This window comes from Haliotis rubra, unplaced genomic scaffold (assembly GCF_003918875.1).
Source record: "Haliotis rubra isolate DU_JTF1 unplaced genomic scaffold, ASM391887v1 Scf564, whole genome shotgun sequence".
Taxonomy (NCBI): domain Eukaryota; kingdom Metazoa; phylum Mollusca; class Gastropoda; order Lepetellida; family Haliotidae; genus Haliotis; species Haliotis rubra.
The window spans coordinates 701368-728836 of NW_025767262.1; the positions used below are offsets into that span (position 1 = coordinate 701368).

The 27469-nt window shown below is 35.2% G+C and overlaps 1 protein-coding gene across 1 annotated transcript; it reads right to left on the reverse strand.

Annotated features, from left to right (window-relative positions):
* Positions 1 to 713: 713 nt before the first annotated feature.
* On the reverse strand, positions 714 to 27469 carry LOC124254120 (glutamate receptor ionotropic, kainate 2-like). The gene is made up of 5 exons (XM_046687996.1): positions 27350 to 27469; positions 2506 to 2809; positions 1829 to 2043; positions 1205 to 1467; positions 714 to 930 (listed from the first exon to the last, which is right to left on the reverse strand). The coding sequence occupies exons 1-5, from the start codon at positions 27467 to 27469 to the stop codon at positions 714 to 716; spliced, it is 1119 nt and encodes a 372-aa protein (XP_046543952.1).

A 27469-nucleotide genomic window follows, 5' to 3' on the forward strand; every position in this document is an offset into this window, starting at 1 on the left:
TGACAAACAAACCATTACGTAACTTCCGGTGACTGTTGAGTTCCCTTCGTACCGTAAAGCCAGTAAAATTCACCGCGGCAGGGATGAAAACGTCACTTGACTTGTTTGGAACATTTCAGCAGGTGCCTCCTACTAAACTATTTTCCTCAGTTAATGAAGAGTGACCGGACATGATTACATCATTCTAAACTAAGTCTTAGCTAAGATTTTGCTGAGACAGTTTCATGATCCAGTCTTATCTAAAATCTTAGCTAAGCAAATATTTTTAGACTTAAGACTTTTTTGTGCAAAGCAAATTTTAGACTTAAGATTTTTTCATGATCCCGGGCCCAGAGATGCCACTGGTTGTCTTCCAGCTTAAACTCACCAATAACACTAATTACTGAAAAAGGAAATTCAAACACAACACGACACGAAGCACTGACAACTCATTCAGAGCAGTAGTGATGCAGAGCCACTTTGACCTGAGAGTTTAGCCATTATAATGATCTAGTACCCTAAACATGCTGCACTCTAAACATTACCTTTCTAATTATCCCTGTCTTAATATTACTTGATACAACAGCATGTCCTGCAGTGCTCGGTCCCCGCTCATGTAAATGAACATTGAAGTATCCAGTGGGACAAACTAGCTGAAACCCTAACTTTCTATGCTACAGATTATACAGGTAATATTCTTAGTCCTTGAAGCCCTGGGACACAACATACTGCATTTAGGCATGACCCATTCCTCTGTGGTATCGAAATATAGCATGTTCCACAAATAAGGCGACAGTTCCTGATGCTATACCGATTCCGGACGTCACAAACACCAGGAACAAATCTACTCTTTGGATTCTGTCTTGTCTCTCAGTCGCACATTGTTTTCTCTTGGAAATTGCAAGATCCAACCAATATCTTGTGAGACCCTTCTCCACCAGGGACAATATTCTGGGAAACGAAAATTAATTCTGAGACACTGTTCATACAAATAGTCTCCTTGTTTTGTGTACTGGTCAAATTATCTTTCTGCAGACTGTAACTCGTGCGCAGGTAAAATCATCATAACATAACGAACTGATTACTGATAGACACTTTTGAACGAACTGAACATATTCAAGCAAAGGAGAATATTTAGTATTCAAAGTTTTCAACCATCATCAAGTCTATTTCGATTTCACTAGTCACAAATTTAAATATTTAGATGGAAAGCCTGGGCACTTACTCAGGATCAAACAATCCGGCCAAGGCAGATTGTTTCGGCAGGGGAAGTGACGCATAGGACTGGAATGATTTCTCTTTGGTTGCCACCATATCACATCTTTTGGCCATATATTTCTCGATGATATGCACATTTGTTATCAAGGCATATCCACCAGATTCCAGTTGATTGTTGTTGAAGGTTTCATCTTCAGAAGCCGTCATATTTTTAGGACTGTGTTCTAGTATCTTCCGCCATAGTCGTTTGTAAAGCGAGTTATTTGAATTCTGAAAAAGTCGTCACATTTCTTACACAAATTCCCTCTTCATTGAGGTATATTTGATATAGTATTTCTATTCCCGACACCCTAATGTACTACAGTTCAACAATATCACATTCTTTAGGTACCAGTTCTCTAATTCTCGTCCTGAAGATAACATGTAGATCAATAAACGTAAGCGACAAAGGCCGGAATAAACACAAGCATTCCGAAATCGTATTTAAACTCCGCTGAAAACACAACCTTGCACCAGTCCGACTACATCCTGAGCCTGTGTTTATATGAATATCTGTGTTTAGGTGGACTTTCAAAATATTCGCGGAAAGAAACACGATATAGTAAAAGTAAGTTGATAACAGTACAGATACCTTCAGCATTGACTCTTCAAGGCTTCCTGCATCTACTCCCAACTTGTACCCACTTTCCAGAACATCGCCCATCCCCGTGAATGGAACATCATCTTTGGCGACGGCTAGATAGGCGATGAGGTTACCGGAATATACAGACGTGATGACAACACAAAATATCCACCAGAAACTGAACAGGACACGATGTGAGTCTGCTGGTGGTAATACAGGCGAACCTGCAACATATATAACCGGATCATAATAACGCCAAATAAGGATAATTTACGTTGACATTAAGATACATTCATCAATATTGGACTCATCAACTGATGTTTCTCTTTGTGCACAACATACTAACCCGTTCTGTTACTTGTACTAACACCAGAAAGTCAGAGATTTATCATGCATATTTCAGTCTTCGTTCTCTCATAAAAGGCTTATTCAAATTGTTCCAATGGCAACTTAACCCATGTGTTAAGAATGTTTGAACAACACACGGACGACTTGCTAAAACATTTAAGTATATTTATGTACAGTTACAGTTTGTATATATTCCCTCAATCGAAATAAAACTATATGAATCATTATCTCTGTTATTATATGACATTTTTTTTCTCAATCTGTTTTGCCTTTTTCGTGTTGTGTATAAGTTCAGTTATGCAATGGTTGAAACAGAAGTGCGAGGAAATCATACTAACCCTGTTTTAATGGAACACCTAAGATGAGTGCAGTCTTCGATACAAATAGATTGTTTCTATGGGGGAACAACCACTCGCTGGCCTTCTGTAATGTATGAAAAATAACAGCAACCCAAACCAGCACAGCAAAGCCCAGTGCATATATCTGCCATTGGAAACAGAGCAGCAGAATACCCCACTTCACACCGTGTACAGGTTTCTTGTAGATCAAATCAGCGTGGAGGTTGTCGACTGGATGCGAAAAGGTCAGATCCATGGACCTTTCGTAGGAGAGGGCATATGGAACAGGAGATATGTCGGCATTCTGCAAACAAGTTTATGAAAAGATGGTTCCTGGATGTTTCAGTGAGAGTTCAGGGGCAAGTATGACTGTCTTGATAACGTCTTTACAACTCACAGTCAGTGTGTCAAGGCATTCATATTGACATTTATGTCAACTAGACGGGACTGAAAGGGAACAAACCGAATGGAAACGATAGGATATTGGACCTGGACATACTAATCTAAAGTACTGTCGGAAATAGAAAAAAACTGTTATTTCACATTTACATCTACAATTTATGTAGATAATATGTGAAAGTGTGAAATATGTGTTCATCTAAGTTCGCCCTAACTGTAGTCTCAGTGGTAGGGAGATATGAAACGTAAAAATTGGAGTTTACTCAGGAGAGATTAGTGCAGAAATGAGCAATGCGTTTTTTTCTAAGTCCAAATCGACTTATTTGGAACAGACCATGGCTTTATGCAAATTAGTGTGCGATGATATTGTATTACAAAGGACACTTTTTAAATACCCATTTTGAAATTAGACTATAAACGATAGCTAAGGTAAATAAATAATAACTTTAATACTGAAACTATTAAGGATGTAGCTACCATGGAGTCTCACTGTTACTATAAAAACAAACAGGTAGGAGGGGTCGTCTCAAAAGCAATACAAGGATGGGTGTCGGAGACGGTGGCTTGGGGTCGGGCTGGGGTATAGATATATCAGCTAAGATAAGATAATCCTTCAGGGGAAGTAAACGGCATGCCATAACAATTTACAAATAATATCCAGTCCTGTCGATCTTCGGGTGGTCATGCCACCTATATATTTTGAGACATTTAATACGATGACTGATTATGCTTTTGTATGGGTATCATACTCTTTTACATATCTCAACATAAACTTTATGAAAGAAATACACGTAAGATGTTAATCATTAGATGCGACATATTCAACACACAAGAAAAGGCAGCAAATATCTTTGAGATGACCCTTTGTGCCTGTAGGCAGCACGTGCATTTCATGCCAGGTGAGTCGATGGTCCGTCGTCATACCTGGCTGAGCGACCTCCTTGCCATCTATAGTCTGATCTATTGTTTTCAGCAGCTATTCGTATTTTTTCTAAGTTTTGCCCGATTTTACGAGTAAACATGCTTTTCTGGATATCCTATTACGCATCCCACTGACCGCCCAGTTAGGCCGATGTGGCGTATTTCGACATATGCTATTTGCAATTGTGTAAATATTAGGGATACAGAGTAACAGCCTAAAACCAGTTTTATTCTATACTGAAGGCCATTAAAAATGCAATTTGACATTCATACTTTCTTTACTCACACTAAGTTCAACATATATAAACCTAACTGGCAGATATGTTTTAAGTGAACATCTGTGGATAATTTCATCTGAAAATGTCCAGTCAACAACAACATCAGTGACGCAACAACGACATCACACAAAGGAGGGGTCACTTGCAGTCAATATGGTGTGTGTCCACCGTGCACCGTGCGCTGAATGTGGTTGTGTTTACGAGAAATGTCAAAGGTTCAGTTTTAGGTGATGGTGAGGTGAAATTGGGTTTAACGTCGTACTTGAGAATATTTCGCTCATATGACGACGTGCATGCGTGTGTACGTGTATGTGCGGCTGCTTGTACTAGCCCAGACTGAAGCTGGTTTTATAGTGCTAGCTCACTGAGATACCATGCTGCAGTGAAGCATGAATACCCCACTCAGACACATTATACTGACTCCGAGCCGACCAGTCCTTGTTGTACCCATTAATGCCGAGCGCCAGGCGGGGACCAACAAGTACCATATTTTAACGTCTTTTGGTATGACGCGGTCGGGGATCGAACCCGCGACCTTCCGCTCTCCGGGCGGACGCTCTAACCACTACACCACGGAGGCGGTCGGTTCAGTTTTAAGTATCAAAGTTCATGTGAGAGGAATGCTCCGGGACTTGAACTCGAAATGGGCCAGAATAACAGCCTTTTATCCCTACATCCTCTGTATCGCAGGAAAAAATCTTCAAAAGAACTTTTGTAAGTTTTAGGACAACAAATACCAATTGCGTTTTTAATGGCTTTCAGTATATTTCCGACACTACTTTAGTATATATTTTCACTTGAAGCAGCTGGTGTGTGCAAACAGGATACCAGAGGGGCTGTTGATAATGTTACAAGTGCCAATCAAGACCAATCAAAGACAAAGGCATTTGATCGGACGTTTCAAGTTTAATTAACGGGAACAGAAATTCCAGCGGATTTAAGGGGTAATGCAGAGGCAAAGTACTGAAAACACGGATAAAGAAGGGTTGGTTGGTTTGTTGTTTAAAGCCACACTCAGCTATATTTCAGCTTTGGGCCGTGGTCTGTATATAATCGAGTCTGTACCAGACATTCCAGTGATCAACATCACGAGCATCGATCTACGATGACATGTTTCAACCAAGTCAGCGAGCCTCACCACCCGATCCCGTTAGTCGCCTCTTACGACCAGCAGGATCATGAAGGGTTAACGTCTCCATTGACCTATGCTACACATTGCGGTTAACATAAACTGAAACGTCAGTGTGATACCATTCACAAAATATGATGTGTTAAACGGACAGTATACTCACGATCAAAACATGGAAAATTAAGGCTTAATCTCTCTGTTGAACTATGCCACAGATAATCTTACATTAGACTAATATGAGAGTGAATTAACATTCGAAAAAATATCATGTGTTTACTTTTCCGTGAAAAAACGTATGGAACAATAACATGCTTTGAATATTGTCCAAATAACTAGACGATATACGAAAATAGCAATACCCCATCAATCAGCATCCTAATTATTCCATCCCATGTGCCATTGGGATGCCGTATTCCCCAGGACTGGTCCGCTGGTTCCACATATGTATAACTGAAAGAACAGAAGAAATTGTCCACTTCGATCAAAAAAGAAAAGAATTGTGCGGTTGTATGGAACCTGTCTTGCCCCTTACCTCCCTCGGGACTGTATCACGCTGAAAGTTTCCTAATAATTTCAGTATAAAGCTAAAACATTATTTGAAAATAATTGTTTCATTATTTATCTTTATGTTGCCAAGTCGCTCATATAATGCAGTGGTCATATATTTCATATACATTTCCATGGTGACCATGGATAGGAAACTTTGGATGACAACAATTTGACGGAAATCAACGATGAGAAAGAGTTTCATTAACACAGCGTTTGATCAACGGCGTGTCTGCTAACTTTGGGAGGAAATCCCGACGTGATGTAAGTCTTGGAAATTTACCAATTCAGTGAAATTCACTGGTATGCTGTCGACACACCTCGAAACATCAACCAAATCAAAGTTTCCAACTGTTCTTATTGGGACGCTCTGGACATCTGACAAGTAATGATTACAAATGGTTTGAATCACAAAACAGACAGATTATTTTTAACGATAATGAAATATGTACCTGAAATTAAAGGTTCTGGAGAGATGATTGAGAAGATAAACACAAAATCCCGAATAGGTGAAGGTACCGTTGATGAATTTCCTTTCACACGTGACCCACTGTAACAGAGAAGACATGCGTGTGGTGTCAAAAGCACTGTAGTGGTGATAATGTTTGCAATGTTGTTTGACGCAGCACTCGGCAAATTTCCACCTAAACTGATTGGCTAAGGAAACGCTACCATAGATTAAAAGCCTTATTGTGACATAACCACAAAACATAGATCCATAAAACAAAATGAAGAGATAAGCGAGTAGTATATAGTGTTCCGCTAAAACCACAGTTTTGAATGTCCACCTTATTGTATTCATATCACGTAGCATTCACACGACTCCGACGACTATGTTTACAAACTACTTAAGAGTTTATTTGCACTCATATCAAGTAGAATCTCCCGCGATTATGTTTATAAATCTACTTAAGAGGTTATTTAAAGAGCTTATGTAAACGTTGAAATGTTTTGAAGGTAATTATACTTGTGTGGCGTATTTGGTAACTTGCGTGACGTTGACAATCAGTTAAGTAAAAACAACAAACCCAAACAACTTCAATCTTTCAATAATCATGAATTTCAACAATGTGGTTATAGATGAAATTGAAAGTTCTGAAATATGTCATATCCTTGAAGAATTGTTGGTTCATGCTTATGTTATGACTGTTACAGAAACTATTATTAACAAACAAAAGTGTTCAGAAGAAATCATCAAACATAGTCTTTACTGTGTAGATGAAACAGATGTTATTCATCGATGGCGGAAATATGTGACATCTTTATCGTGTGTGTCTAAAATACCATCCATTTACCTTCTTAAATATCAGTGTCTGGATTATAGAAACACAGCGTTGAAAACAGAGTCGTGGACTGAGGAAGTATGTCGTTCTGTGAGGGAAATACTGACAAGATAAAATCATGTCACTGAGCGATGCAGAGCAGGAAAAGATTCTGCAATCAAAATATTACAATCAAAGGAACCTGGAGCTTTCAGTGGATTAGATAAGTTGTACTCTAACGTTAAACATTTCGGAATATCCAGAGCAAAGACTAAACGTTGGTTACAATCCCAAGATGTGTATACTTTACACAGACCAGTGAGAAGACGGTTCCCAAGAAACAGAGTCATAACAAGTGGTTTATTTGCTCAGTTTGATGTTGATTTGTGTGATGTTACTAACATTGCAAAATATAATAACAATGTAACCTTTTATTAGTGGTTATTGATTGCTTTTCCAGATATGCTTGGGTTCGCCCACTATCAAACAAAAATAGTAAAACCGTTCTTCATGCTTTGAAAAGTATACTGGATTCAGTTGAAAAGAAACCAATGGCTATACGTTCAGACAAAGGACATGAATTTAATAACCATCTCATGAAAAATATCTAAAACAACAACATGTAAAATATTTTACCACACAAAATTCAGATGTAAAAGCTAACTATGCTGAAAGATTCATACGGACATTGCGAAATATGATGTTTAGATATTTCTCTTACAAAGATCTTACAGATATATTGATATTCTTGAAGATCTCCTTTCCAATTACAATAATAGGTCAAACAGGTCTCTTTTTGGGTTGTCACCTTCTAAAGTAACTAAACAAAATCAAGCAGCACTGTGGTTACAGATATATTCCAACACAGAAAACATAGTGCACAATCAAAACTCTAGGTTATACAAATTTAAGATTGGAGACCTTGTTAGAGTGTCATTGTCAAAAGAACTTTTGAAAAGGAGTATCAACAAAAGTGGTCAGAAGAAGTATTTAAGGTTGTTGACAGAACTCGGAAAGCTGGAATTCCTGTGTATAGGATTGAAGATTTGCTCTCTGAATTAATCAATGGTACTTTTTACAATGGAGAATTGCAACGAGTGAAGAAAGATGATGACAATCTCTGGCATATTGATCATGTCATAAAAACTCGTTGGAAAGGAAGAGGAAGAAATGCAATAAAACAGTCTTTAGTTAAGTGGAGTGGATTCCCGTCGAAGTTCAATTCATGGATAGATGCAAGTGAGATTGTTGAAGATGAGTGAACAGAGGCTTATTATAAATAGTGACAGCAATGATAATCTTTTCTCTGATAATAAACCATATGATTTTATTGCTTACTTTAGACATCCCGTTGTCATGGAAGGTTATTGGAGCATAGCATTAACAGAATTTTATGCTAAAAGATCTGCACAAAGGGACAAACAGAAAGAAGAAAGGTACCACTATTACAGATAATTTATTATATATCCACTGTTCAATTTGTGAACCTATTCTTGTTGATGGTGAACCCAAACCACTACTTCGAAGAATATATCCTAATAAACCTAATACATGGAATGCTGAATTGCAGGATTATCAATATATCAAATGTCGTTCAATCAATACAACTACACATGAGATCAGAATATATATAACTAATCATAAAGGAGAACCAGCAGCATTCTTAAAAGGAGAGTGTCAATGTCACTTCACCTCAAACGTTACCCTTTCCTGGTATAATTTACAATGTCAGTGTTACAGAGTTCTACAGAGATAGGACAATCCTTGTATGTTCCAAATGCCAACCTTTGGGTGAAATATTATTCTAACGTTGCCAAAGGAGAACATATTCCCTCAAAACAGTTGATTTCAACTATGAACACTTCAAATGGAATTACATCAAGCAATCGAAAGGAGACCACGCCCCCTTCTGTTGAAAATAACAAGATGCAACAGTCAGATATAAAAATGGTGAGCCCTAGTGAACAGGCAGTACAACAAGCTAAATCTGAAATAGTACGCAATCCGGATTCAGTTTCCCACACTGCCATGGTCAAAACTAAAAAAGAAGCAGAAAGGTGGTAGTATACCAAGAACCATTGGTAAGAGAAGAAGTGGGACGCAACCTAAGAACAAACTAAAGAAGAAAAAAAAGCAGGTAGGGGAATAGCCAAGAGAAAACGGTTGGTGGGAAAAGAGGAAGATCATTATTACCAGATATCTTCAGTTCTTAAATCATCATCTTCAGAACATTTTAAGAAGAACATTAACATGGCAATGTTATCGAGTGATTCAAAAAATTTTTCAGTGAAATTCAACCATCAGAACTGGATCTTTTTACCCTTCCCCCAACACAAACCGCAGTACAAAGATCTTATATACAAGAATATAGATCAATATCACCTCTGACGGAATCATCACCAATTGAATTTCATATAAGTGGTCAAAATGCATTGGAATATTTAGATCTAAGAAGATCTAGTTTGTATATTAAATGCAAAATCCTTAAGTCCGATGGAACATCCTTAGATAGTAGCCATGAATGTGCACCTGTTAACCTGTTTCTTCACAGCTTGTTTTCACAAGTTGATGTATGGATACAAGGACGTTTGATTAATTCTACAAGTAATCACTACCCATACAGAGCTATGCTTCACGTGATGATGAACAGCAGTAGGGATACATCAGAAAGCACATTAACGTCACAGATGTACTATAAAGACACTCGGGAAGCAATGGATGACCCTGATCGAATGGAGCAAACAAAGGACTTTATCAGCGATGGGAGTTCACACAGGGAAGCAAAACATTTGACATGGAGGGTCCCATTTACCATGATCTCTTTCGAGATGAAACGTTATCTTCTAAACCAGGTTGATGTTCAAGTGAAGTTATACAGAAGCTCGACAAGTTTTTGTCTTATGTCAAAATACAACACAGAAAATTATATGGTTCGATTAGAAGACGCAGTTTTGAAAGTAATGAAAGTTTCCGTAAATCCAGGTGTAATTTGGGGTCATAACGAAGCTCTTGGTCTTACTAACTGTAAGTATATGTATTGCAAAACAGAAATAAAAATGATGTCTATCCCCCAAGGTCAGGTTGGCTTTTCATGGGACCAAATATTTTCTAGGACACGCCCAAGTAAAGTTATTATTGCATTTGTTTATTCAAAAGCAGTTGCTGGGGATTTGCACAAAATCCTTTCTCGTTTACAAATTTTGATTTGAGACAGATCACTTTATTCTGTGATGGAGTAGCCGTTGGAGATTCGGGACCAATGAAGTTAACATACAACCAAACCTCAGGTCAAACTGTCATACCCTTGTTTGTTAATATGTTACGTGCATCAGGGGCCTGGGATAGTGAACATAACATTAATTTGAATGTAACTCGTGATGAACTTTCTGGTGGATATGCATTGTACACTTTTCAGTTGGAACCATTGTTCAGTTGTCATCATGAAACTTCATATCTTACATTACAAAAACAAGGTAACCTGAGATTAGAAGCTCAGTTCGGAACAGCTTTAACAGAGACAACAAACTGTATAATTTATGGAGAATTTCCTGGATATTTTGAGATCGATAAAGCTAGAAGTGTTATAGTTTAGGACTAATGGACTGTGCTCCCAATATGTCAGTGGAGCGATAGCAGCAACATCACCATTAACAGAATCAACGACTGCATCAACATGAATACGGACCAATTGAATTGTGCTGTACAGTGTGATCATATTCTTCGACAATATGTTGTAGGAGTGTTTGCATCGGATCAATTGTTGAGGTATTTTGCTAAGCAAAACCAAAGATCATCATGGCAGAAAGAAGCATACATCGTAAATACTGACCCCATTTCAAAACCTGGAAATCATTGGTTAGCTATTTATCATGAAAACAGTAGGAATATGGAAGTATTTGATAGTTTCGGAATGTTATCAACTAGTTATTCTCAAAAGAATATTTACTCTTTCTTGTTGAACATAAAACACAGAGATTATAGAATCAGATTTAATGAGTATCAATTACAAAGTTTTCATTCCAATGTGTGTGGTCAATATGTATTATTTTACTTAATGTTTCGTCTAAGAGGATATTCAATGGATGAAATTATTAATCGATTCGACAAAGAGGATAAAAATGTAAATGATGTATATGTTTTTGATTATATATTGAAAAGATATCCAGAATGTCTCAGTTCTTCTCGTGAGGTATACTGTGCATATCCTGTCTAACTTGATACTATATCATTAAGGTTTGATTCTCAATTCTGATTGTATAATGTCGAATGATATATCACCTGTTTTGTTAATTCCAAGTCCAAGTACTATTTACATAGCAGGATGTTCACAATCAGGTAAATCTATGTTTACTAAAAGATTAATTGATAATGCCAATTCTATGTTTACAAAACCATTTCAGAAAGTCCTGTATGCATATTCTGTCTGGCAACCTTTGTATGAAGAAATTGAGAGGAATAATAATTCGCGCGAGTTGTTTGTCGAATTCCATAAAGGAATACCTTCTGAAAAAAAACTCATTGAACTTTCAGGAAATCAAAATGATCATAGTTTGTTGGTTATTGATGATTTGATTGATGATGTCGTATCTAATCAACATATGTGTAAAGTATTCACTGCTACAAGCCATCATTTGAATATATCAGTTTGCTTAATTAGTCAAAGTATTTATGCTAATGTTTATGGCAAATATGCTCGAGTTATAGCTCTGAATTCTCATGTTATTATACTCCTAAAGAACAAGAGATCACATGCAAGTACAGATGATTGGACGTCAAATACTACCGGGATTAGGTAACTATTTCATGGATGCATATGTGAAAGCTGTGGAAAGCCAACCATATGGTTATCTGTATATTGATTTAAGTCCACACGGAGATACAAAATATCAGTTGAGGACCAATATATTTCCGGGTGAACTTCTCACTATTTATCAACCATCGTCTTCGTCAGTATAACGATACTAATAGTCGAATAAATAATGGAAAATGTGTTAAACTGTATGTCATTCCTACGGATACTATCGGAAACAACTTCAGATGTTCAAAGGAAGGCTATTTTACAAACTATAACCAATCAGCAAATGGATGCTGTGTGTGAGGTAATTTTAAATGTTTTGATGGGAAATATTACTATTGCATCGAGTCTAAAAAAGAAACTTTCTACGAAGAAAAATGTCATTAGAATGATTGCAGACAGAAGAGTCGGACGTGTTCATACCAAAACATTAATACTATCAATTCGTTCTATACTACCTTGCCTCATAAATGAAGCAATATCAGTTTTAGAAGATAGCGATGGCAATGAAGAGGAAAATAATAGCAGAGGAACTAGTTCTTGTTCGAAGAAGAAGTATGAACATTTACTATCCTGCAGAATAACAAGTGAGGACACTACAGACACAATTAATGAAACTTCTGAAACGACGCCATTCAACACACCTCAAGCTGAAGATGATGATATTAACGCTGAGTTATCTTCCAGAAACCAGACAGATTTAGAAGTTAAATGCAACCGAACAAATGCAAAATCAGAGACTAATCCACGGGTGAAAGGATCAAAGATGTCACAGAAAGGAGAATTCAATCAAAGCATGTAACACCTTTACAGTGGTGTAGATATTAGAGGTATTACTAGGGCGGTGGGATTGCCTAATGGTTAAAGCGTTGGCGCGTCACGCCGAAGACCGGGTTCGAATCCCCACATAGGCACAATGTGTGAAGCCCATTTCTCGTGTCCCCGCCGTGATGTTGTTGGAATATTGCTAAAAGCGGCGTAAAACCAAACTCAGTCAGTCAGTCAGTATTAGAGGTAGTATTATTGTTAATATATTATTATTATAAAAAACAACAACAACAATAAATTCTGTACATATAATTTTCTTTATTACATTGAATATATGTTTGTGATTATGACATTAACAATATACATATCAATTGTAATAAATTCAATGCAAACAGTTACATTTCCGTCTATTTTACAACAGGTTTCAGTACTAACCTCAGAGGTTTGGTTGAAATACCATCATCTTGGACTTCTCTTTTGCAATAGAAGTAGCAACCCCCAACGTTCTTGTCTGTAACTATAAACATGATTGTTGTGTGCTCGAAACCCATGATTGATAGAAGATTTGCTCTCTTTTCTAAATAATACATCTTTGTACATTTCAACAACGTTCTTCAGTCCTCTCTTGCTGAGACCTTTAGAACTTACTTTCAAATTGTCATCACTACAATCTTTACTTTTAGATAAGACGTAAGTCTTTGAATTGAGCGAGATCATCTCAAAACCTTGGCTTTCCAACTTGAAAAGACCCGGTGTCCTTTTATCCCTCAAGGCGTGGAAAGAGCAACATTCTCTGGGGAAGAAGTGATTCACAGCATCAGATTCAATGTTATCTCTATCACAAAACCCCATTAACATATGATCAAATTCATCTTTCTTATCTTTCTTTATGATATCAGATAAGGTTCTACCACTTATTGCAAAATATAAACTATCAGTATCCATCTGTAGACACTCAAAATCAGATCTATCAACAAAAACATCAAGGAAGTCATAATAAAATTCCAACATGCGTTTCTTAGCATACTGTAAAATGAAAAAACCAAGAACATTTGGAAGTGAAAGTTTGATAGTTTTCTTTGCCGTTTGCAGCTCATAATCATCGTCTTCCAGTTCACATATTGATACGAATGTTGGAGAATTTACTTTTATTTTTGCTTTATCAACCCCATGAAGATAAATACATTTTTGTGAGCTTCTTGATTCAGTAGCATAGACCCATACGCTGAATTTCCAATTAATTTGAAAACTTCCCCATAACAGCAAAATCAGGATTAGCATCCCTAACCGACGGGCTTGTGTTACCTTTTCTGCAAAGTCAAGGAAACATTTCTTCCTTCCATATTCTACTACTTGATGAACTTTCGTAACATGTAAACCATGCAATAAATACCATTTTAGAAGAGGAGTAGCCAACAATAAATGTCGTGCTTTCATCCCACCTACTAGTAAAGTCCTGACATCTTTCTTCATATTGCGTGATTCTGAATGATTTTGCATGTGCTGACCAATTACCTCATAAGGTACTTTAGTGGTAACAAATAAGGGTGACATTTCTGCAAATTGATCATACAATGGATCCGGCACTGCTATGTCAACTTCAACCAAACCAAACAGAGAGTCATCCAACACCCCCTCTAATATATTTGCTTCAGTTACTGAACTCTGATGATATTTACGTGAGAATGGATATTGCCTTTGCAAGAGAAAGTCTTGAAATTCAGTTGTCCCTCGTAAAATACGGAATTCACATTCCCAAATAACCAGGATGTCATACCCTTGAGATCTGATAAAAGTTTCTCTCTCCATAGTCCTCTTATATCTTTGATATTCTTTATCACCACCAATTGTTTGTTTCTTTTTTTGTGAACAATTAGGTTTTTGACAACCATGAAAATAACATCCATAAAATTCGAAGCAACACTTTTTCTCTCTACTATAACCATCTACAAAATATGGTCCAATTGCTTTCTCTTTACCTTGGTTATTTAGTTTATGGTGTATAGTCATATTTTTCTTGAATGATAGCCAATCTAACCAGTCGTAAGCCGCAGTATATGTTTCCGATTGATATCTTTTAAAAATTGATTTTTTTTTTTTTGTTTCATCTGGCAACCATCTCACATAGTATGATACAGGCATCTCCTGTGCTATGCAATTGAGATACAATGCATTCGCATCATATCCAACACATGATTTGCATGATTTGTTAGGGTTACCTCGTAAATGAGTTTCTCCTGCTTTATGATACCTTGTGAAAATAATGGATGGACCCCAACCACTCCTTGCTTTACTGCATGATATAAAGATTTATTTCCTTCGTTGAATAATGAAAAGCTGGAATTGTTTTCATGGGCACAGTTAAACAATAACTTCCTTGCAATGCCTGGCACAGATATAGCCTCTTTAAAAATATCAATATGCAGTTTAGTCCAGTAGAAATCTTTAAGTTTAGAAACACCTTCAATTCCTGGCAAAACATCTAGATTATTGTACCATATAAGAAAGTCTTTTAGAGATGATATTCGCTCTGACTGCCATATGTCTTTTAAGTATTTATAATTTTCTTCTTTAGATTTGGGTATCTCACGTAATTTCATCATAGATAAAATCTCACTAGAATCCTTATCAGGATTATCTGTACATTTCTTAAGATACTGTGATCTACAAGGGTCTTCTAAAGTATTACATTGTTTGAGATTTGACCAAAAAGCTTCAATAGGTGGTAGTTGTTTCTCTTTTAAAACATCAATATCTGTAAAATATTCATAACAAAAGAATCCTTTTTCTGAGAAACACCAAAACTTAATAAGAAATCCGCATAACTAGTACCAGGAGGAAGATACTGAGAAAGATCTAAAACTTAAACTGAGAGTTAGCAATGCATAGATATTGATTATTTTTTTTTACAACAAAACTAGTCTTGTTAGATTCAACCAAACCAAGGGAGTGAGCTAAACGTGCTTTCACTAAATTCAAATCATACTTTGATGAATTGAATCCGATCACTGGTATCTGACTAACATAAGTATCTAATTTTTTCTGCAATGATAACAATTGATTATAAAAAAGTTTAGCTGAAACTGAAGAAATAGATAAGATATCCTTTTCTTGTTCGGAAGAATTATGAGTCAAATCTTCCTCAAAGTCACTGTCTTCCAAATCTTCCCAGTCGTTATAACTCACATTCAAGTGATTAGTCTCACACAGTGTTTGTAAGGCACTATGATAAACATTTGGCTTTGAAAGTCTGTTTATCATCGCTGCAGATGGTAGTTCATCTGCATCATAATCAACGTCATCGTCGATGACGATATCATTGTCACAATAACTCTGTCCATCTTGAACATTCACACGTCCAGTGTCACAATCTGCATTGTTGTTATCACCAATGGAATGTTTCTTCAATATTCTAATTGAATATCTAGTTGTGTAGAAACATTTGATAATTTTTCCTTTGTACGCTGATTTGCACAAATGCTAATTTCAGACATATATCCCACCATCTCTTTCAATAATAATTCTGTATTCTCATGAATAATGCATTTAGGCTGAGTGTAACCTGGAACATTACTACATATGCTTACAGACACTGGTATGTGTTTATGTGTCCATGATTGCTTTTCACTATTTATAACATCAATATTTGGGATAACTTCCAACATAGCTTCAAAATCATACATTATGAACCAATCATACAGTTTGAGGTTAGGAGGAACTTCAACATCAGTTAATTCAAATAATTCTTCAAAACATTCTTGATTGGTTTAAAGTATCCTCCAGGGTATTTAAATTTAGTTTTCCTAAAGCATTCACTTTTTTCATGTCTTTTCAATCTGTAGGGTTTGGGAAAAAGCATATCACAGCATCTACACTTATATCTTTTAGTGAAACCAGCTAAATTAGTTATATAACTCAGATGATTATCAAAACAATTCATATTCAGTGTGGAACGATATCCGTCAGTTTTAGTAGAAAGGTATAAAGGTGTACAATTATCTTCATCTGAATTGTAAAAAAAACACATTAACATTAATTCCAAACACTCGTTCAAAAGAAGGTACATCGTCCGGAATTGATAATCCTTGAAATTGTTTTATTTTCCATTTACAAGATTTCTTTTCATTTTGTTTTCCAAATTTTGCCTTATACCATTTAAAAAAAAGAAACTTAGTTTCTTTTTCTAATCTCATTAATCCATTACTTTTTCTTTTCTTTTTCCCCAAAAGTATTTGTTTTTTCCTGTGATATGCTAAACATCTAAAAGCACACAAATTATCTGACTTATCACCAAAAGTAATTAGGTTCTTTTTGTTTTTTAACCATGGTGGCGTATGCTCATTCCCATTCCCTAACGTATAAGAGGTACGATATATTGTGTACACAATATTTGTAACTAAAACAGCTTTCCATTTAGTATTTGGTCTTTGTAACATTATGTAATCTTCAATATTCTTATCTTCTATTTTCTTAAGGATTCGTTTTAGGCTTTGTAAATTTAGGATCAAAAAGAGGTTTGTCAAATAAATCAGCATTATGGTATGGAATGAAGTAACGGTATTGACCTGTATCCAAGTTTTGCAAAATAATGCCAAATGATAAATTTAGTTTAAAGGATTGCTTTTCCTGTTGATAAATATACTTCAATTGTGATTCGAAGTTTATCTCATTAATATCACTTCCGCCTAAAGGGAAATTAAATTTTCGAACCATTTTCTTTACATTGAAATCATCGTGAGGTTTCAAAATTATTGATTTATAAGTTTCATATGTTTCTTTTAAAGGTTCATCTATTAACTCACCATCTTCATTATTCCATGGTTTACTGATATCATTGATCCAAGGTTCGTCCTGTGTAGATCCACTACCACCATATTGATTGTGATTAAGTATTTGATGAACAGTTAAAAGTTTTTGTTAAGGAAATCTTTTATCACATTTCCTGCACTTGTAAGCAATAGATAACTTTTTGTTATGACAAGTTCGTTGATGTAAACATAAACTTTTTAAAGTATGAAATGATTTCGAACACTTTTTACAATTTTGTTTCTTCTTCTTCATGTAAATTTCACAAACCTTAATGTGATTATTAAACAAAGTGCGGTTATAAAACTTTGTGTTACACTCAGTACAAGTATACCTCTTTCTAATTTTACATTTGCGATCATGTATCAGATACAGAATTCTACACTTACCCTCATACCCACATACACAATTATAAACATTTTGTGCACAATGGTGTGTATATTTTCTTGAATAAATGTTACCACAGTCCTCACATAGTTCCCTACCAATTAATCGGGTTTTTTTTCTTAGGTTAATTAAATGTTTTATCTTGGTGGTATAATTGTTCTGATTATGTTGATTACAATAGTGACGGGTATAGCGTAAATATATTATTCCGCATCTATCACATAGGTGCTTGCGATCTTTACCGGAATAAGAGAAAATCTTCATCGTCGACGTTGACATCATCAGCTCAACATTTCATCAGATCCTTGAGCACTGTCAACGCTTTGTACAAATCAATTGGGGGAAGCCCAACTTGATTGTGCCTCATGGGTATTGTATTTTCTGGAAACGAAACGCTGTAAGTTACAATACCAGTATTCACGCTTTTGTTGAAGGTGATCTTGTATCCCCGCTGGATTGAAACTCCATACTGCCGCTTTTGTAATTGCGTCCTTGTGTCGGTAGCGCCTCTCTACCTCAGCGTGAATAGCCTTAATCTTGGAAACTTTCTTCACCAGCTAAAATGATAAATAATTAAACAATGAATAAATAAATAAATAAAATCTGATATCTTTAAATCTTAAACAATATTCTTCATACATGCCATATTATGTTTAAACACAAATGATAATTAGGATAACACATATTGAATAACAATAACAACATGGTAAATAAATATACATGCATTGATTAAACACCCACCAATTTTACCAATTAATCTTTATTCTCTGAATAATGCGTGAAGGATATTTCTGGTGTCCGCAACGAGATAGTGCTGGAATGCTGCTGAAAGCGGCGTAAAACTAAACTCACTCACTACCTCCATAATATGAGATGGGTTTGTCATCTCAGAAACTCTCAACTGCTTGAGAAGGATTTTCGTGTTACAATGCCAAAATGTATCAATATTGGAATCGTTTCAGAGATCAGAGAGAAACTGTTAGATACATGTTTAAGTAATGTTTACTTTAGTTGGGAAAATTTCGTATATGAAAACGTGTGTTTTACTGCCAAGATGCAAGTAATCTTATTTTTGAAAGTGAATAATTTTTCAATTTACCATTACACTCGAAACACATATTGTGGTTAACATATTGATAATTTGTTGTCCTAAAAAACAAGTGATCTTATTTGAAAGAAAATGGATAATTCAAAATGCGTACTTACATGCCATTAAATGTAATTTAGAAAAATGGTCTTACCTGAGTGGCAGCGTCTTTGTTGAGGTATAGATAATCTGTTTCCCCAAGTGCGTTCAGTTTAGAGATAACTGCGTATCTCTTTCTTGAAGCTGTATGCAAAGTGACACCTACCCTGAGGGATATGGTGTTTTGCACTAAGATTTCTTTTTTGTCAGTGCCAGTTGTCGATTTTAGAATTAAGCATTCATCGTCACCTTCGTCTGATGACGAAGGGAGATAGTGAATAGTTTCATCACTATCGTCTGTTGAAAATCCATCATCGTCGTTGAATTTCCTCTTTTTAGGCAGGGTCATGCCACTTCCCGATGCTATTGGTTCCATTTTTGTCTCAACTTTGCTGTGGTGCTTTGACGAATGATATGCTCGGTTTCCACAGCATTTATACAGTTTTACACTTAACCCTTTAACTGTTGGGATTCACATTATATAAGATAATTCCCAACAGATGAAGGGGTTAATTATTCCATTATCAAATATTCATTATTGGTATTTAATTTGTTTGGATAGTGAAAATCCTCTTGTGGAATTTGGGTGTGGGTTATAAGTTCTACATACCCCCCAGAGAGTGTCGCCACATTTCTGATAAGACATTTACGACTATATTTACAAATCATGATAATCTGAGGTTATGTATTCAACTTATATATACCATCAAATATTTTGAGGAAAGGTATTCTTATTTGAAATAGATTAAGCTCTCAGCTTTTAAGCTGATTTGATGAAATTCTAACGTGGGGATAGGGTACACAAGCTGTGATGAGAGGTGATAGCTTCAATGTCTTTATCAACGCATGACACAACAAAAACCTTTTATCCTTCATTGTTCCACGGGGATAGCAAATAGGTGTTATGTTCCCAACTACCTTCACATTCTAAACCTGAGTATATCAGAGAAGGAAATATCAGTTCATTGTTCGGTACTTGTTAGCACACTGAAAACCATTGATGTGATGTGATGTGACATTAGGTTTTACGTCCTGCTTGAGAATATTTCGCTCATATGACGTGTGTGTGTGTGTGTGTGTGTATTGTGTGTGTGTGTGTGTGTGTGTGTGTGTGTGTGTGTGTGTGTGTGTGTGTGCGGCTGCTTGTACTAGCCCAGACTAAAACTGGTTTTATAGTGCTAGCCCACTAAGATACCATGCCACAGTGAAGCACGAATACCCCACTCAGACACATTATACTGACTCCGAGCCGATCCGTCCTTGGTGTACCCGTTAATGCCGAGCGCCAAGCAGGGACCAACAAGTATCAAGTCTTTGGGTATGATGCTCTTACCAACTACACCATGGAGGCGGTCGAAAACCATTGAGAGACATGGTGGTGGTAATAGAAGGAGAACAGTGAATGCAGTTAAATAAAGTTACTCTTTTTTCCCTTGTGATCTGACTAAGAATAATATATGAAAAAAAAGAAGAAGAAAGAAATGGGAGGATGACTTCATCAAAACTTAGACCACCACATACACGCAGTAACCATAAACAAAACTTAGACCACCACATACACGTAGTAACCATAAACAAAACTTAGACCACCACATACACGTAGTAACCATAAACAAAACTTAGACCACCACATACACTCAGTAACCATAAACAACTCAACTACATATTATTTCAAATCTTTATTATGTAACAACAATCATGGCATTCAAATGATATACAAACATTGGTAGTAATACCAAATATAAATAATGAGTTGTGAGAGGTAGTTGATTGTTTGGGGTTTGTTTTGTTGTTGTTGTTGGGTTGGGGTTTTTAAAGATAAATACTTAGTTGTGATAGGTAGGTCTTGGGGGTATGTCTTAAATATGTACATTTGAGTACTAAACACAGGATATCAACAAATATAATATTTAATAATCAAATCATTCAAATGTAATACAGACATTAAGCAGTAATATCAAGATACAATTAGTTGACAGTATATTGAGTATTAACACAAAAGATTAAAACATATCATCATTAAAACAGACTTATTGTGTCCTGAAACAACATTTAAAATCTCTCAATATAAGAGAACAAATGAAACCAACATCTAAAACACATTTTCTACACAGTTTTGATTATGACTTGAAGGTGATCTCTCTTGTTCTTTAGAAGTATAATAATGTTTCTGGTATGTCTTAAATAATAAGTATATATATCTGAATATTTAACACAGGATTCATAATGTTGAATAATATAAATAATACAAGTCAATAATTTATTATTTGACAATCATGACATCAAACGTAATCCAAACAGCACCAGTAATAGCAAACACAAATAATTAGTTGTAAGAGGTAGATAGGTATCTGTTAAGTAAAAAAAACCAGGTTCTATGGATAGTCAACTTAAAATCAAATACAGAACATCAGCAGTAATATTCAAGATAAATACTTAGTTGTGAGAGGTAGTTTGTTTTGTCTTGCTTTGTTTGAGGTATTGTTTTGATATGTCTTAAATAAGTACATTTGAGTACTAAACAAAGGATTTAGAACAATATCAACAACACATAAAGTCAATATTATCAATTTAACAATTACGTCATTCAGATGTAATACAGAGATTATAAAGTACAAATGAAATAAACAACTAATAAACTAAATAAATAAATATTGTATTATTAGGAATTATCTAGGACAATCAAATCATCAACTTATGATTAAAATGAATCAAAAAATGTCTTATAATACTACACTGAGCATAATTTAACAACACAAAGAACATACTATATCATTTACAGATTATCCAGGACAATCAAATAATCAACTAATGAATTATGATGAATAAAAAATGTCTTATAATACTACACTGAGCATAATTTAACAACACAAAGAACATACTGTATTATTACGAATTATCCAGGACAATCAAATAATCAACTAATGAATTATAATGAATCAATAACTTGTTATAGTACTACACTAAGCATTAGGTATGGCATATTTCTTTCCACACAAACTGGCTCTGGGTTTGCATAAATTGTTTTATTTATTGTTAAGACAAATTACACTAGCAATTAGTTTAGAAAGAGGTTTAAGTTTCAGAACAGTAAATATGATGTTAAAAGATATGATACATAAAATGTGGAATGTTCTTTTGAAACTATAAAGATGAACTCAAAATCTGTCATACTGTAATCTATTTGGTTTAGTTCTTATTCTTATAGATCTACGTGGCATAATCACTTCATTATCTTCTCTTTCAGTTGGTTCATCATTAATCCTACCCAAAGCATTGTCTACAAAGTTATTAATAACAAGAAATATTTTATCTAATATCATCATAATTCTGTTTTTTATTAAAACCAATATGACTCCAAATAAGGCGACTATGCTGCTAACGATGTGTTGTTGAATATCTGAAACAACAATTTAAGTACATAAGTATGAGAAAAGACAAAAAAAAAAGAAAAAAGACATCAAACACTGATTAACATAAGATCAATCAGCTTTACACCTTATTACAACCAAATGAGGACATACAATAAGCTTTCTGGAGATCACTTTTGGCAAAGGAGAAGTTCTCCTTACCCACTTTCACTAAATATATAATCATAATCTGATGATTGAAACCAAGCAAAAATATAAAGAATATAAAATGAGTACATAGATGGTTTTAATGTAACCAAAGAGTTATATCAGGGATTAATGATATATTATTATTATCTGATTATTTATCACATATTTGGTTGTGAATGTGTTAGCTCTAGCATGGTGTTAAATATCTGTAATTAATGAATAAATGAAATAACAAATATTAGTAACAAAACAATTAACCATCATAACTCCAAGTACGACAAATATGCTGATAAGGATGTGTTGTTGGAGATCTGAAATTAACAAATAATGCTAAAAGGTTACATAGGAATGAAAATAAAGAAAAACACTGATTAAACATGAGCTTAATCCCAGCTTTACCCCTCCACTAACAGAAGAACATGAAGTTGGTTGACTTGAGATCACTTCTAAAGGAGGAGTAATGGATCTTCTCCTCAGGCCTTGCATTGAAAATTCAGTCACATCAAATTCAGTAACACTTTCAGGAATAGATGCTAATGACAGAAACAAATCTTCCTAAACGCCGTGAATGTTTCCTCTTTCTCCAAACAATTCCAATTATTAGTAGAATGATAATGAGAACAGAAATTAGAACAGAGAGGATAATGGTTGCAGTAGTAGGAAGAACTGAAAGGGAATAAATGATAAAAACAATTACATACATGGAATAATATCAGGGATTAATATTATTAGCTGATTCTTCATCACCTATTTGGTTGTAAATGTGTGGTTCTAAATATTCATTGTCTGAGTTATCAATATTGAAAAAGAAAGGTTGAAGTTCCTGAGCTTGAGGAAGTGTTAGTTTTGTCTTAAGGAGAATAATGTGGTCTTAAATGTCTTTAATTGATAAATAAATGATACAACAATTATTAACAACAAAACAATTATGAAAACTTCAACAAGTAAGTTATAAAATTAATGTGTTTCTTCCAAGGAATCTGATAATTGAGGATATTTGATGACTTACTTGTATGTGATGTAGCAATGGTTATATTGTTAAGCAATGAAGCAGACATAGTAGTATTAGTAGTAGTAGAAGTAGTAATAGTAGTAGGAGTAGATAGGAGCAGTAGGAGTAGTAGTAGTAGTAGTAGTAGTAGTAGTAGTAGTAGTAGTAGTAGTAGTAGTAGTAGTAGTAGTAGTAGTAGTAGTTGTAGTAGTGGCAGCAGCAGTAGCAACAGCAAAGCACTACTAGTAGTAGTAGTTCTTTCTGTGATAAAAGGAGAGAATAGTTAATTGAGAACATATAAACAGATAACATGTTTAAACTGATAATATCACATTAAGAATATTTACCCTGGAATGTGTTGATGTGAGCGGTGGTGGATGGTGTAGTAGTGGTTGTCATTGGTACTTGTGGTAGTGGTCTGCGTGGTACTTGCGGTAGTTGATGTTGTAGTAGTTCTCTCTGTGTGATAGAAGTATAGAGTAGTTTATAGAGAACATATAAACAAAGAAGATGTTTAAAATCTTCTTAGAAAGGGAAATGATAATATGACATGAAAAAAGAAGAAAAAAAAATCTTAAACAAAACCCTAAACATTAAAAACAACAACAAACAAACAAAAACAACAACAACAAAAATTACCCTGGAATGTATTGATGTGAGTGGTGGTGGTAGTTGTTAGGGGTAGTGGTTGGAGTGGTGGTTGAAGTAGTGGTTTTGTGGAAGTTCTCAGGGGTAGTTGATGTTGATTGAGTCATTTTCATTGTCTGAAACAAATGTTATAATTTAGCACCAAGAAGTCATAGTTCTCAATAATTTGTTTGCCAATATTACTTTCAATCATTATAAAATTACAACATTGCAAATATTATGAACACAATTCTATGTTAACTTATTATGTATTTATTAATGAATTTATTATAAACTTACAGATGAAAAAAGTTGATGGGTAATGTGTAAGTTGACTGCATAAAATAAAATAAAAAAAATATTTAAAAACAACAACAACAAAAACAAAAACAAAACCCAACATGTTTGTTAATTATTGTAATAGGAACTCATAATTCTAAATATTTTCTTAGCCAATATTACTTTGTAATTGGTAACATTTACAAGTATTGTAAATGACATGTTGTATCCTTAATAACAATTGATATTTAATCTCAATGATAAAAAAACCCAAAAAACAACAGAGTACCTGATTTGGGCAATCGCTACCACCGATTCGTAATCTGGTCTTCCTGGGATAGGTCACCATCTCACATGTTATGGCACTGCCAGTCAGCTGCACAAAGTGCAAATTTGGAAACATGTTTCCATCGATGGTTGTTGATTTCATTGGCCAATTGTCTCCTTCTAGTCGTTTGATTTCAGGAAAGACTTTGTCTTGTGCGAAAACATCACATGGTCGTACATAATTACACTGCATGAATGTTGTAGAAATGAAATCACATCGCTTCAGTTCAGTAGCTACAGTTGTCAACAAAACAATGGCAAACCACCAGGAGAGAAATGACGTCGTCGCCATGTTGAACTTGAAGATACGGACGTATGGATATGTATGACCATAGTCTAAAGTTCCCTACAGTTATTAAGATTAGATTATATTATCATTAAAAGTATGCCTAATATCTTTATTTCACTTATATCAGCTCTGACTTATAGTTCGTGGGATAATGTGATAATGTTGTAGTTTCGTATCCATTGATGCTCGCTCGCGACTGAGTGTAGCGGAGACTTTCTTGAAATGGAACATAGCGAAGAAAAACAAAACAAAAAAAAAAAACCACCCCAAAACAACACAGTCAGCTTGGCAAAAGTTCAATATAAAACTAACTTTAAGGATAACAGCTTCTTTTTATTCGTGAGTGCGATGTTTCGATACAGATTCTTGTACCGTTTTTATCCATAAAGTTTGTTCTTTATTGTACTTCCCAACTTCTAAATGCCACTCAAAGAAGTTGTGTTAACGATGTTGAATGCGTTGATCACCGCGCGAGAGATTCATACTATAGTCTTTTCAAATAATATGATAAACTTTTCTCTTTTTTTTTTTCCGTGAAAAGATTATATTCCTCATGCAGAATAAATTTGTACTCTCGCGTAACTTTGATTCTTGGATATAATGGAAAGTACGGCGAAATTCATGTATTAAATAGATGATTTCATTTTGTGTACGTACTTCTTACTTTATTCATTGATCCAGCAAAGAAAATGCCTAATATTCCACTCAAGAATGAAACGTTTGTTGAATAATTATATTTAGTATGCTTGCATGTAATGCAGAAATTCGGAACTTTTTGTCAGCGAGGAGTGGCATTGCATGTACATGAAAATATCGCTTCGTGACGTTAGTCGAGACTTAATTTACGAGCTTGCATGAAAATTTCCTCGATCCAGCAATTAAGGTTATTCATGAATTTTGATTACAGTTCTGTATATGTTATATAAGAGACTAAGTAACACTGTATCGATTAATAGTCGATAAATAACTATGCTACATTTTGGCTATAAATTCCCGAATAAATCCATTTTCGTTTTTACGATTGCATTTACATTCCAGATCATATAGTGATTCGCTTGGTAAGCTCGCGTGTTGATGTGAATTATATTCATTCACTTCAATTCTGCACTCACGGGGAGCAGATAACGTTATAAATCTGAATTTACATTGTCATTCCTAATGAGACTATGGATCATTCATATTTGCTAAAACTTATGAGGGCTAAGTATACCTCTAGATAAGTGCCATACATTATGAAACGTCACGAATGAAATCTGAAACCATTCAGAACGAAAAGTGTACGATGGATCATTGGTATTTGCTAAAACTTATAAGGGATAAGCATAGCTCTAGATAAGTGCCATACATTATGACACGTCACGAATGAAATCTGAAACCATTCAGAACGAAAAAGTGTGGTTGTGGGGGAACTAATAGTACTACTACCCTGGTTCATACAGACAGATTGTACAGGGAACAAAAGTAAAGGGATCCTTGTTCATATCGTCCCGGACACGTGTCATGTCACTGTCATGTATTAAACATTATTTTTGCCTGTTTCTGTAGTTGTCATGTCTGTTAGAACTTGAGGTGCTTACACTGAGAACAGCTGCCCTTAAGACTCTACCATTCAGTCCATGTCCTGTGTTCGGGAAGACCCGTGTAATGGCGTCCTCAGTAGCAGTCCGTGATACCTGTTGCAGTTTTCTCGAATCTTTCTCCCACATCAACGTATAAACCGAGGAGGTGATCTAAGAACAAAGAAAAATGGTGTTTTTGAATACAGAACAGATTTGTGCAGCTTCATACCCCGAATTCATACTTGAAAAATAGAAATATACCAAGTGCACTCAGGGCACACCATGTGCCCGAAAATCGTACCAATTCCATTCAAAATGTGCCTTAAGAGCAAGATATAATTATGGTTTTATAACTTGATTACCAAAGGGGATGTTTTTCATTATTTAGCCCGGTACATATTTTTCGTCCATGTCATGGAATTGTCACTAAGATGAGTTTTAAAAATGGCTATGAATGGAAATTGTATATAGGGATCCCTCAACAAAAGTGCTGACATTTGGCCTTAGTGTTTACAAAACAATTGTGTCAATTGTTTAGACAGTTTACACTAATGTGGAACTGAAAGACACACTTTGTTTTAACTGTGCCCGAAAATCGTACCATATCCATTTAATATGTGCAGCTTCTGAAGTTAAGCTGGAGCCCTGAAAATATGTGATGACAATTTGGTGTTCACTGGATAATTGTGTTCATTGTTGGAACAGTTGACACTACTGTGGAACTGAAGAACGAACCTTCTCCTCCGTGTAATTGCCACCTATATTTCCTAGGGACGTCACGGCCACGTTGTCCAGGAGGATGTCGTCCAGCATCAGGTCACCAGCATCCCTCCATCCGTCAACACAATCAGCCAT

Bases quoted from the DNA above. Each gene is read 5' to 3' on its own strand.
- LOC124254120 (XM_046687996.1), bottom strand. From the start codon at position 27,469: ATGGCTGATTGTGTTGACGGATGGAGGGATGCTGGTGACCTGATGCTG. The intron at 2,044-2,505 runs GTTAGTATGATT...TATATGTTGCAG, and splicing joins AGGTGTTCCATTAAAACAGG to GTTCGCCTGTATTACCACCA. The intron at 1,468-1,828 runs GTATCTGTACTG...CGACTTTTTCAG, and splicing joins TTGAAGAGTCAATGCTGAAG to AATTCAAATAACTCGCTTTA.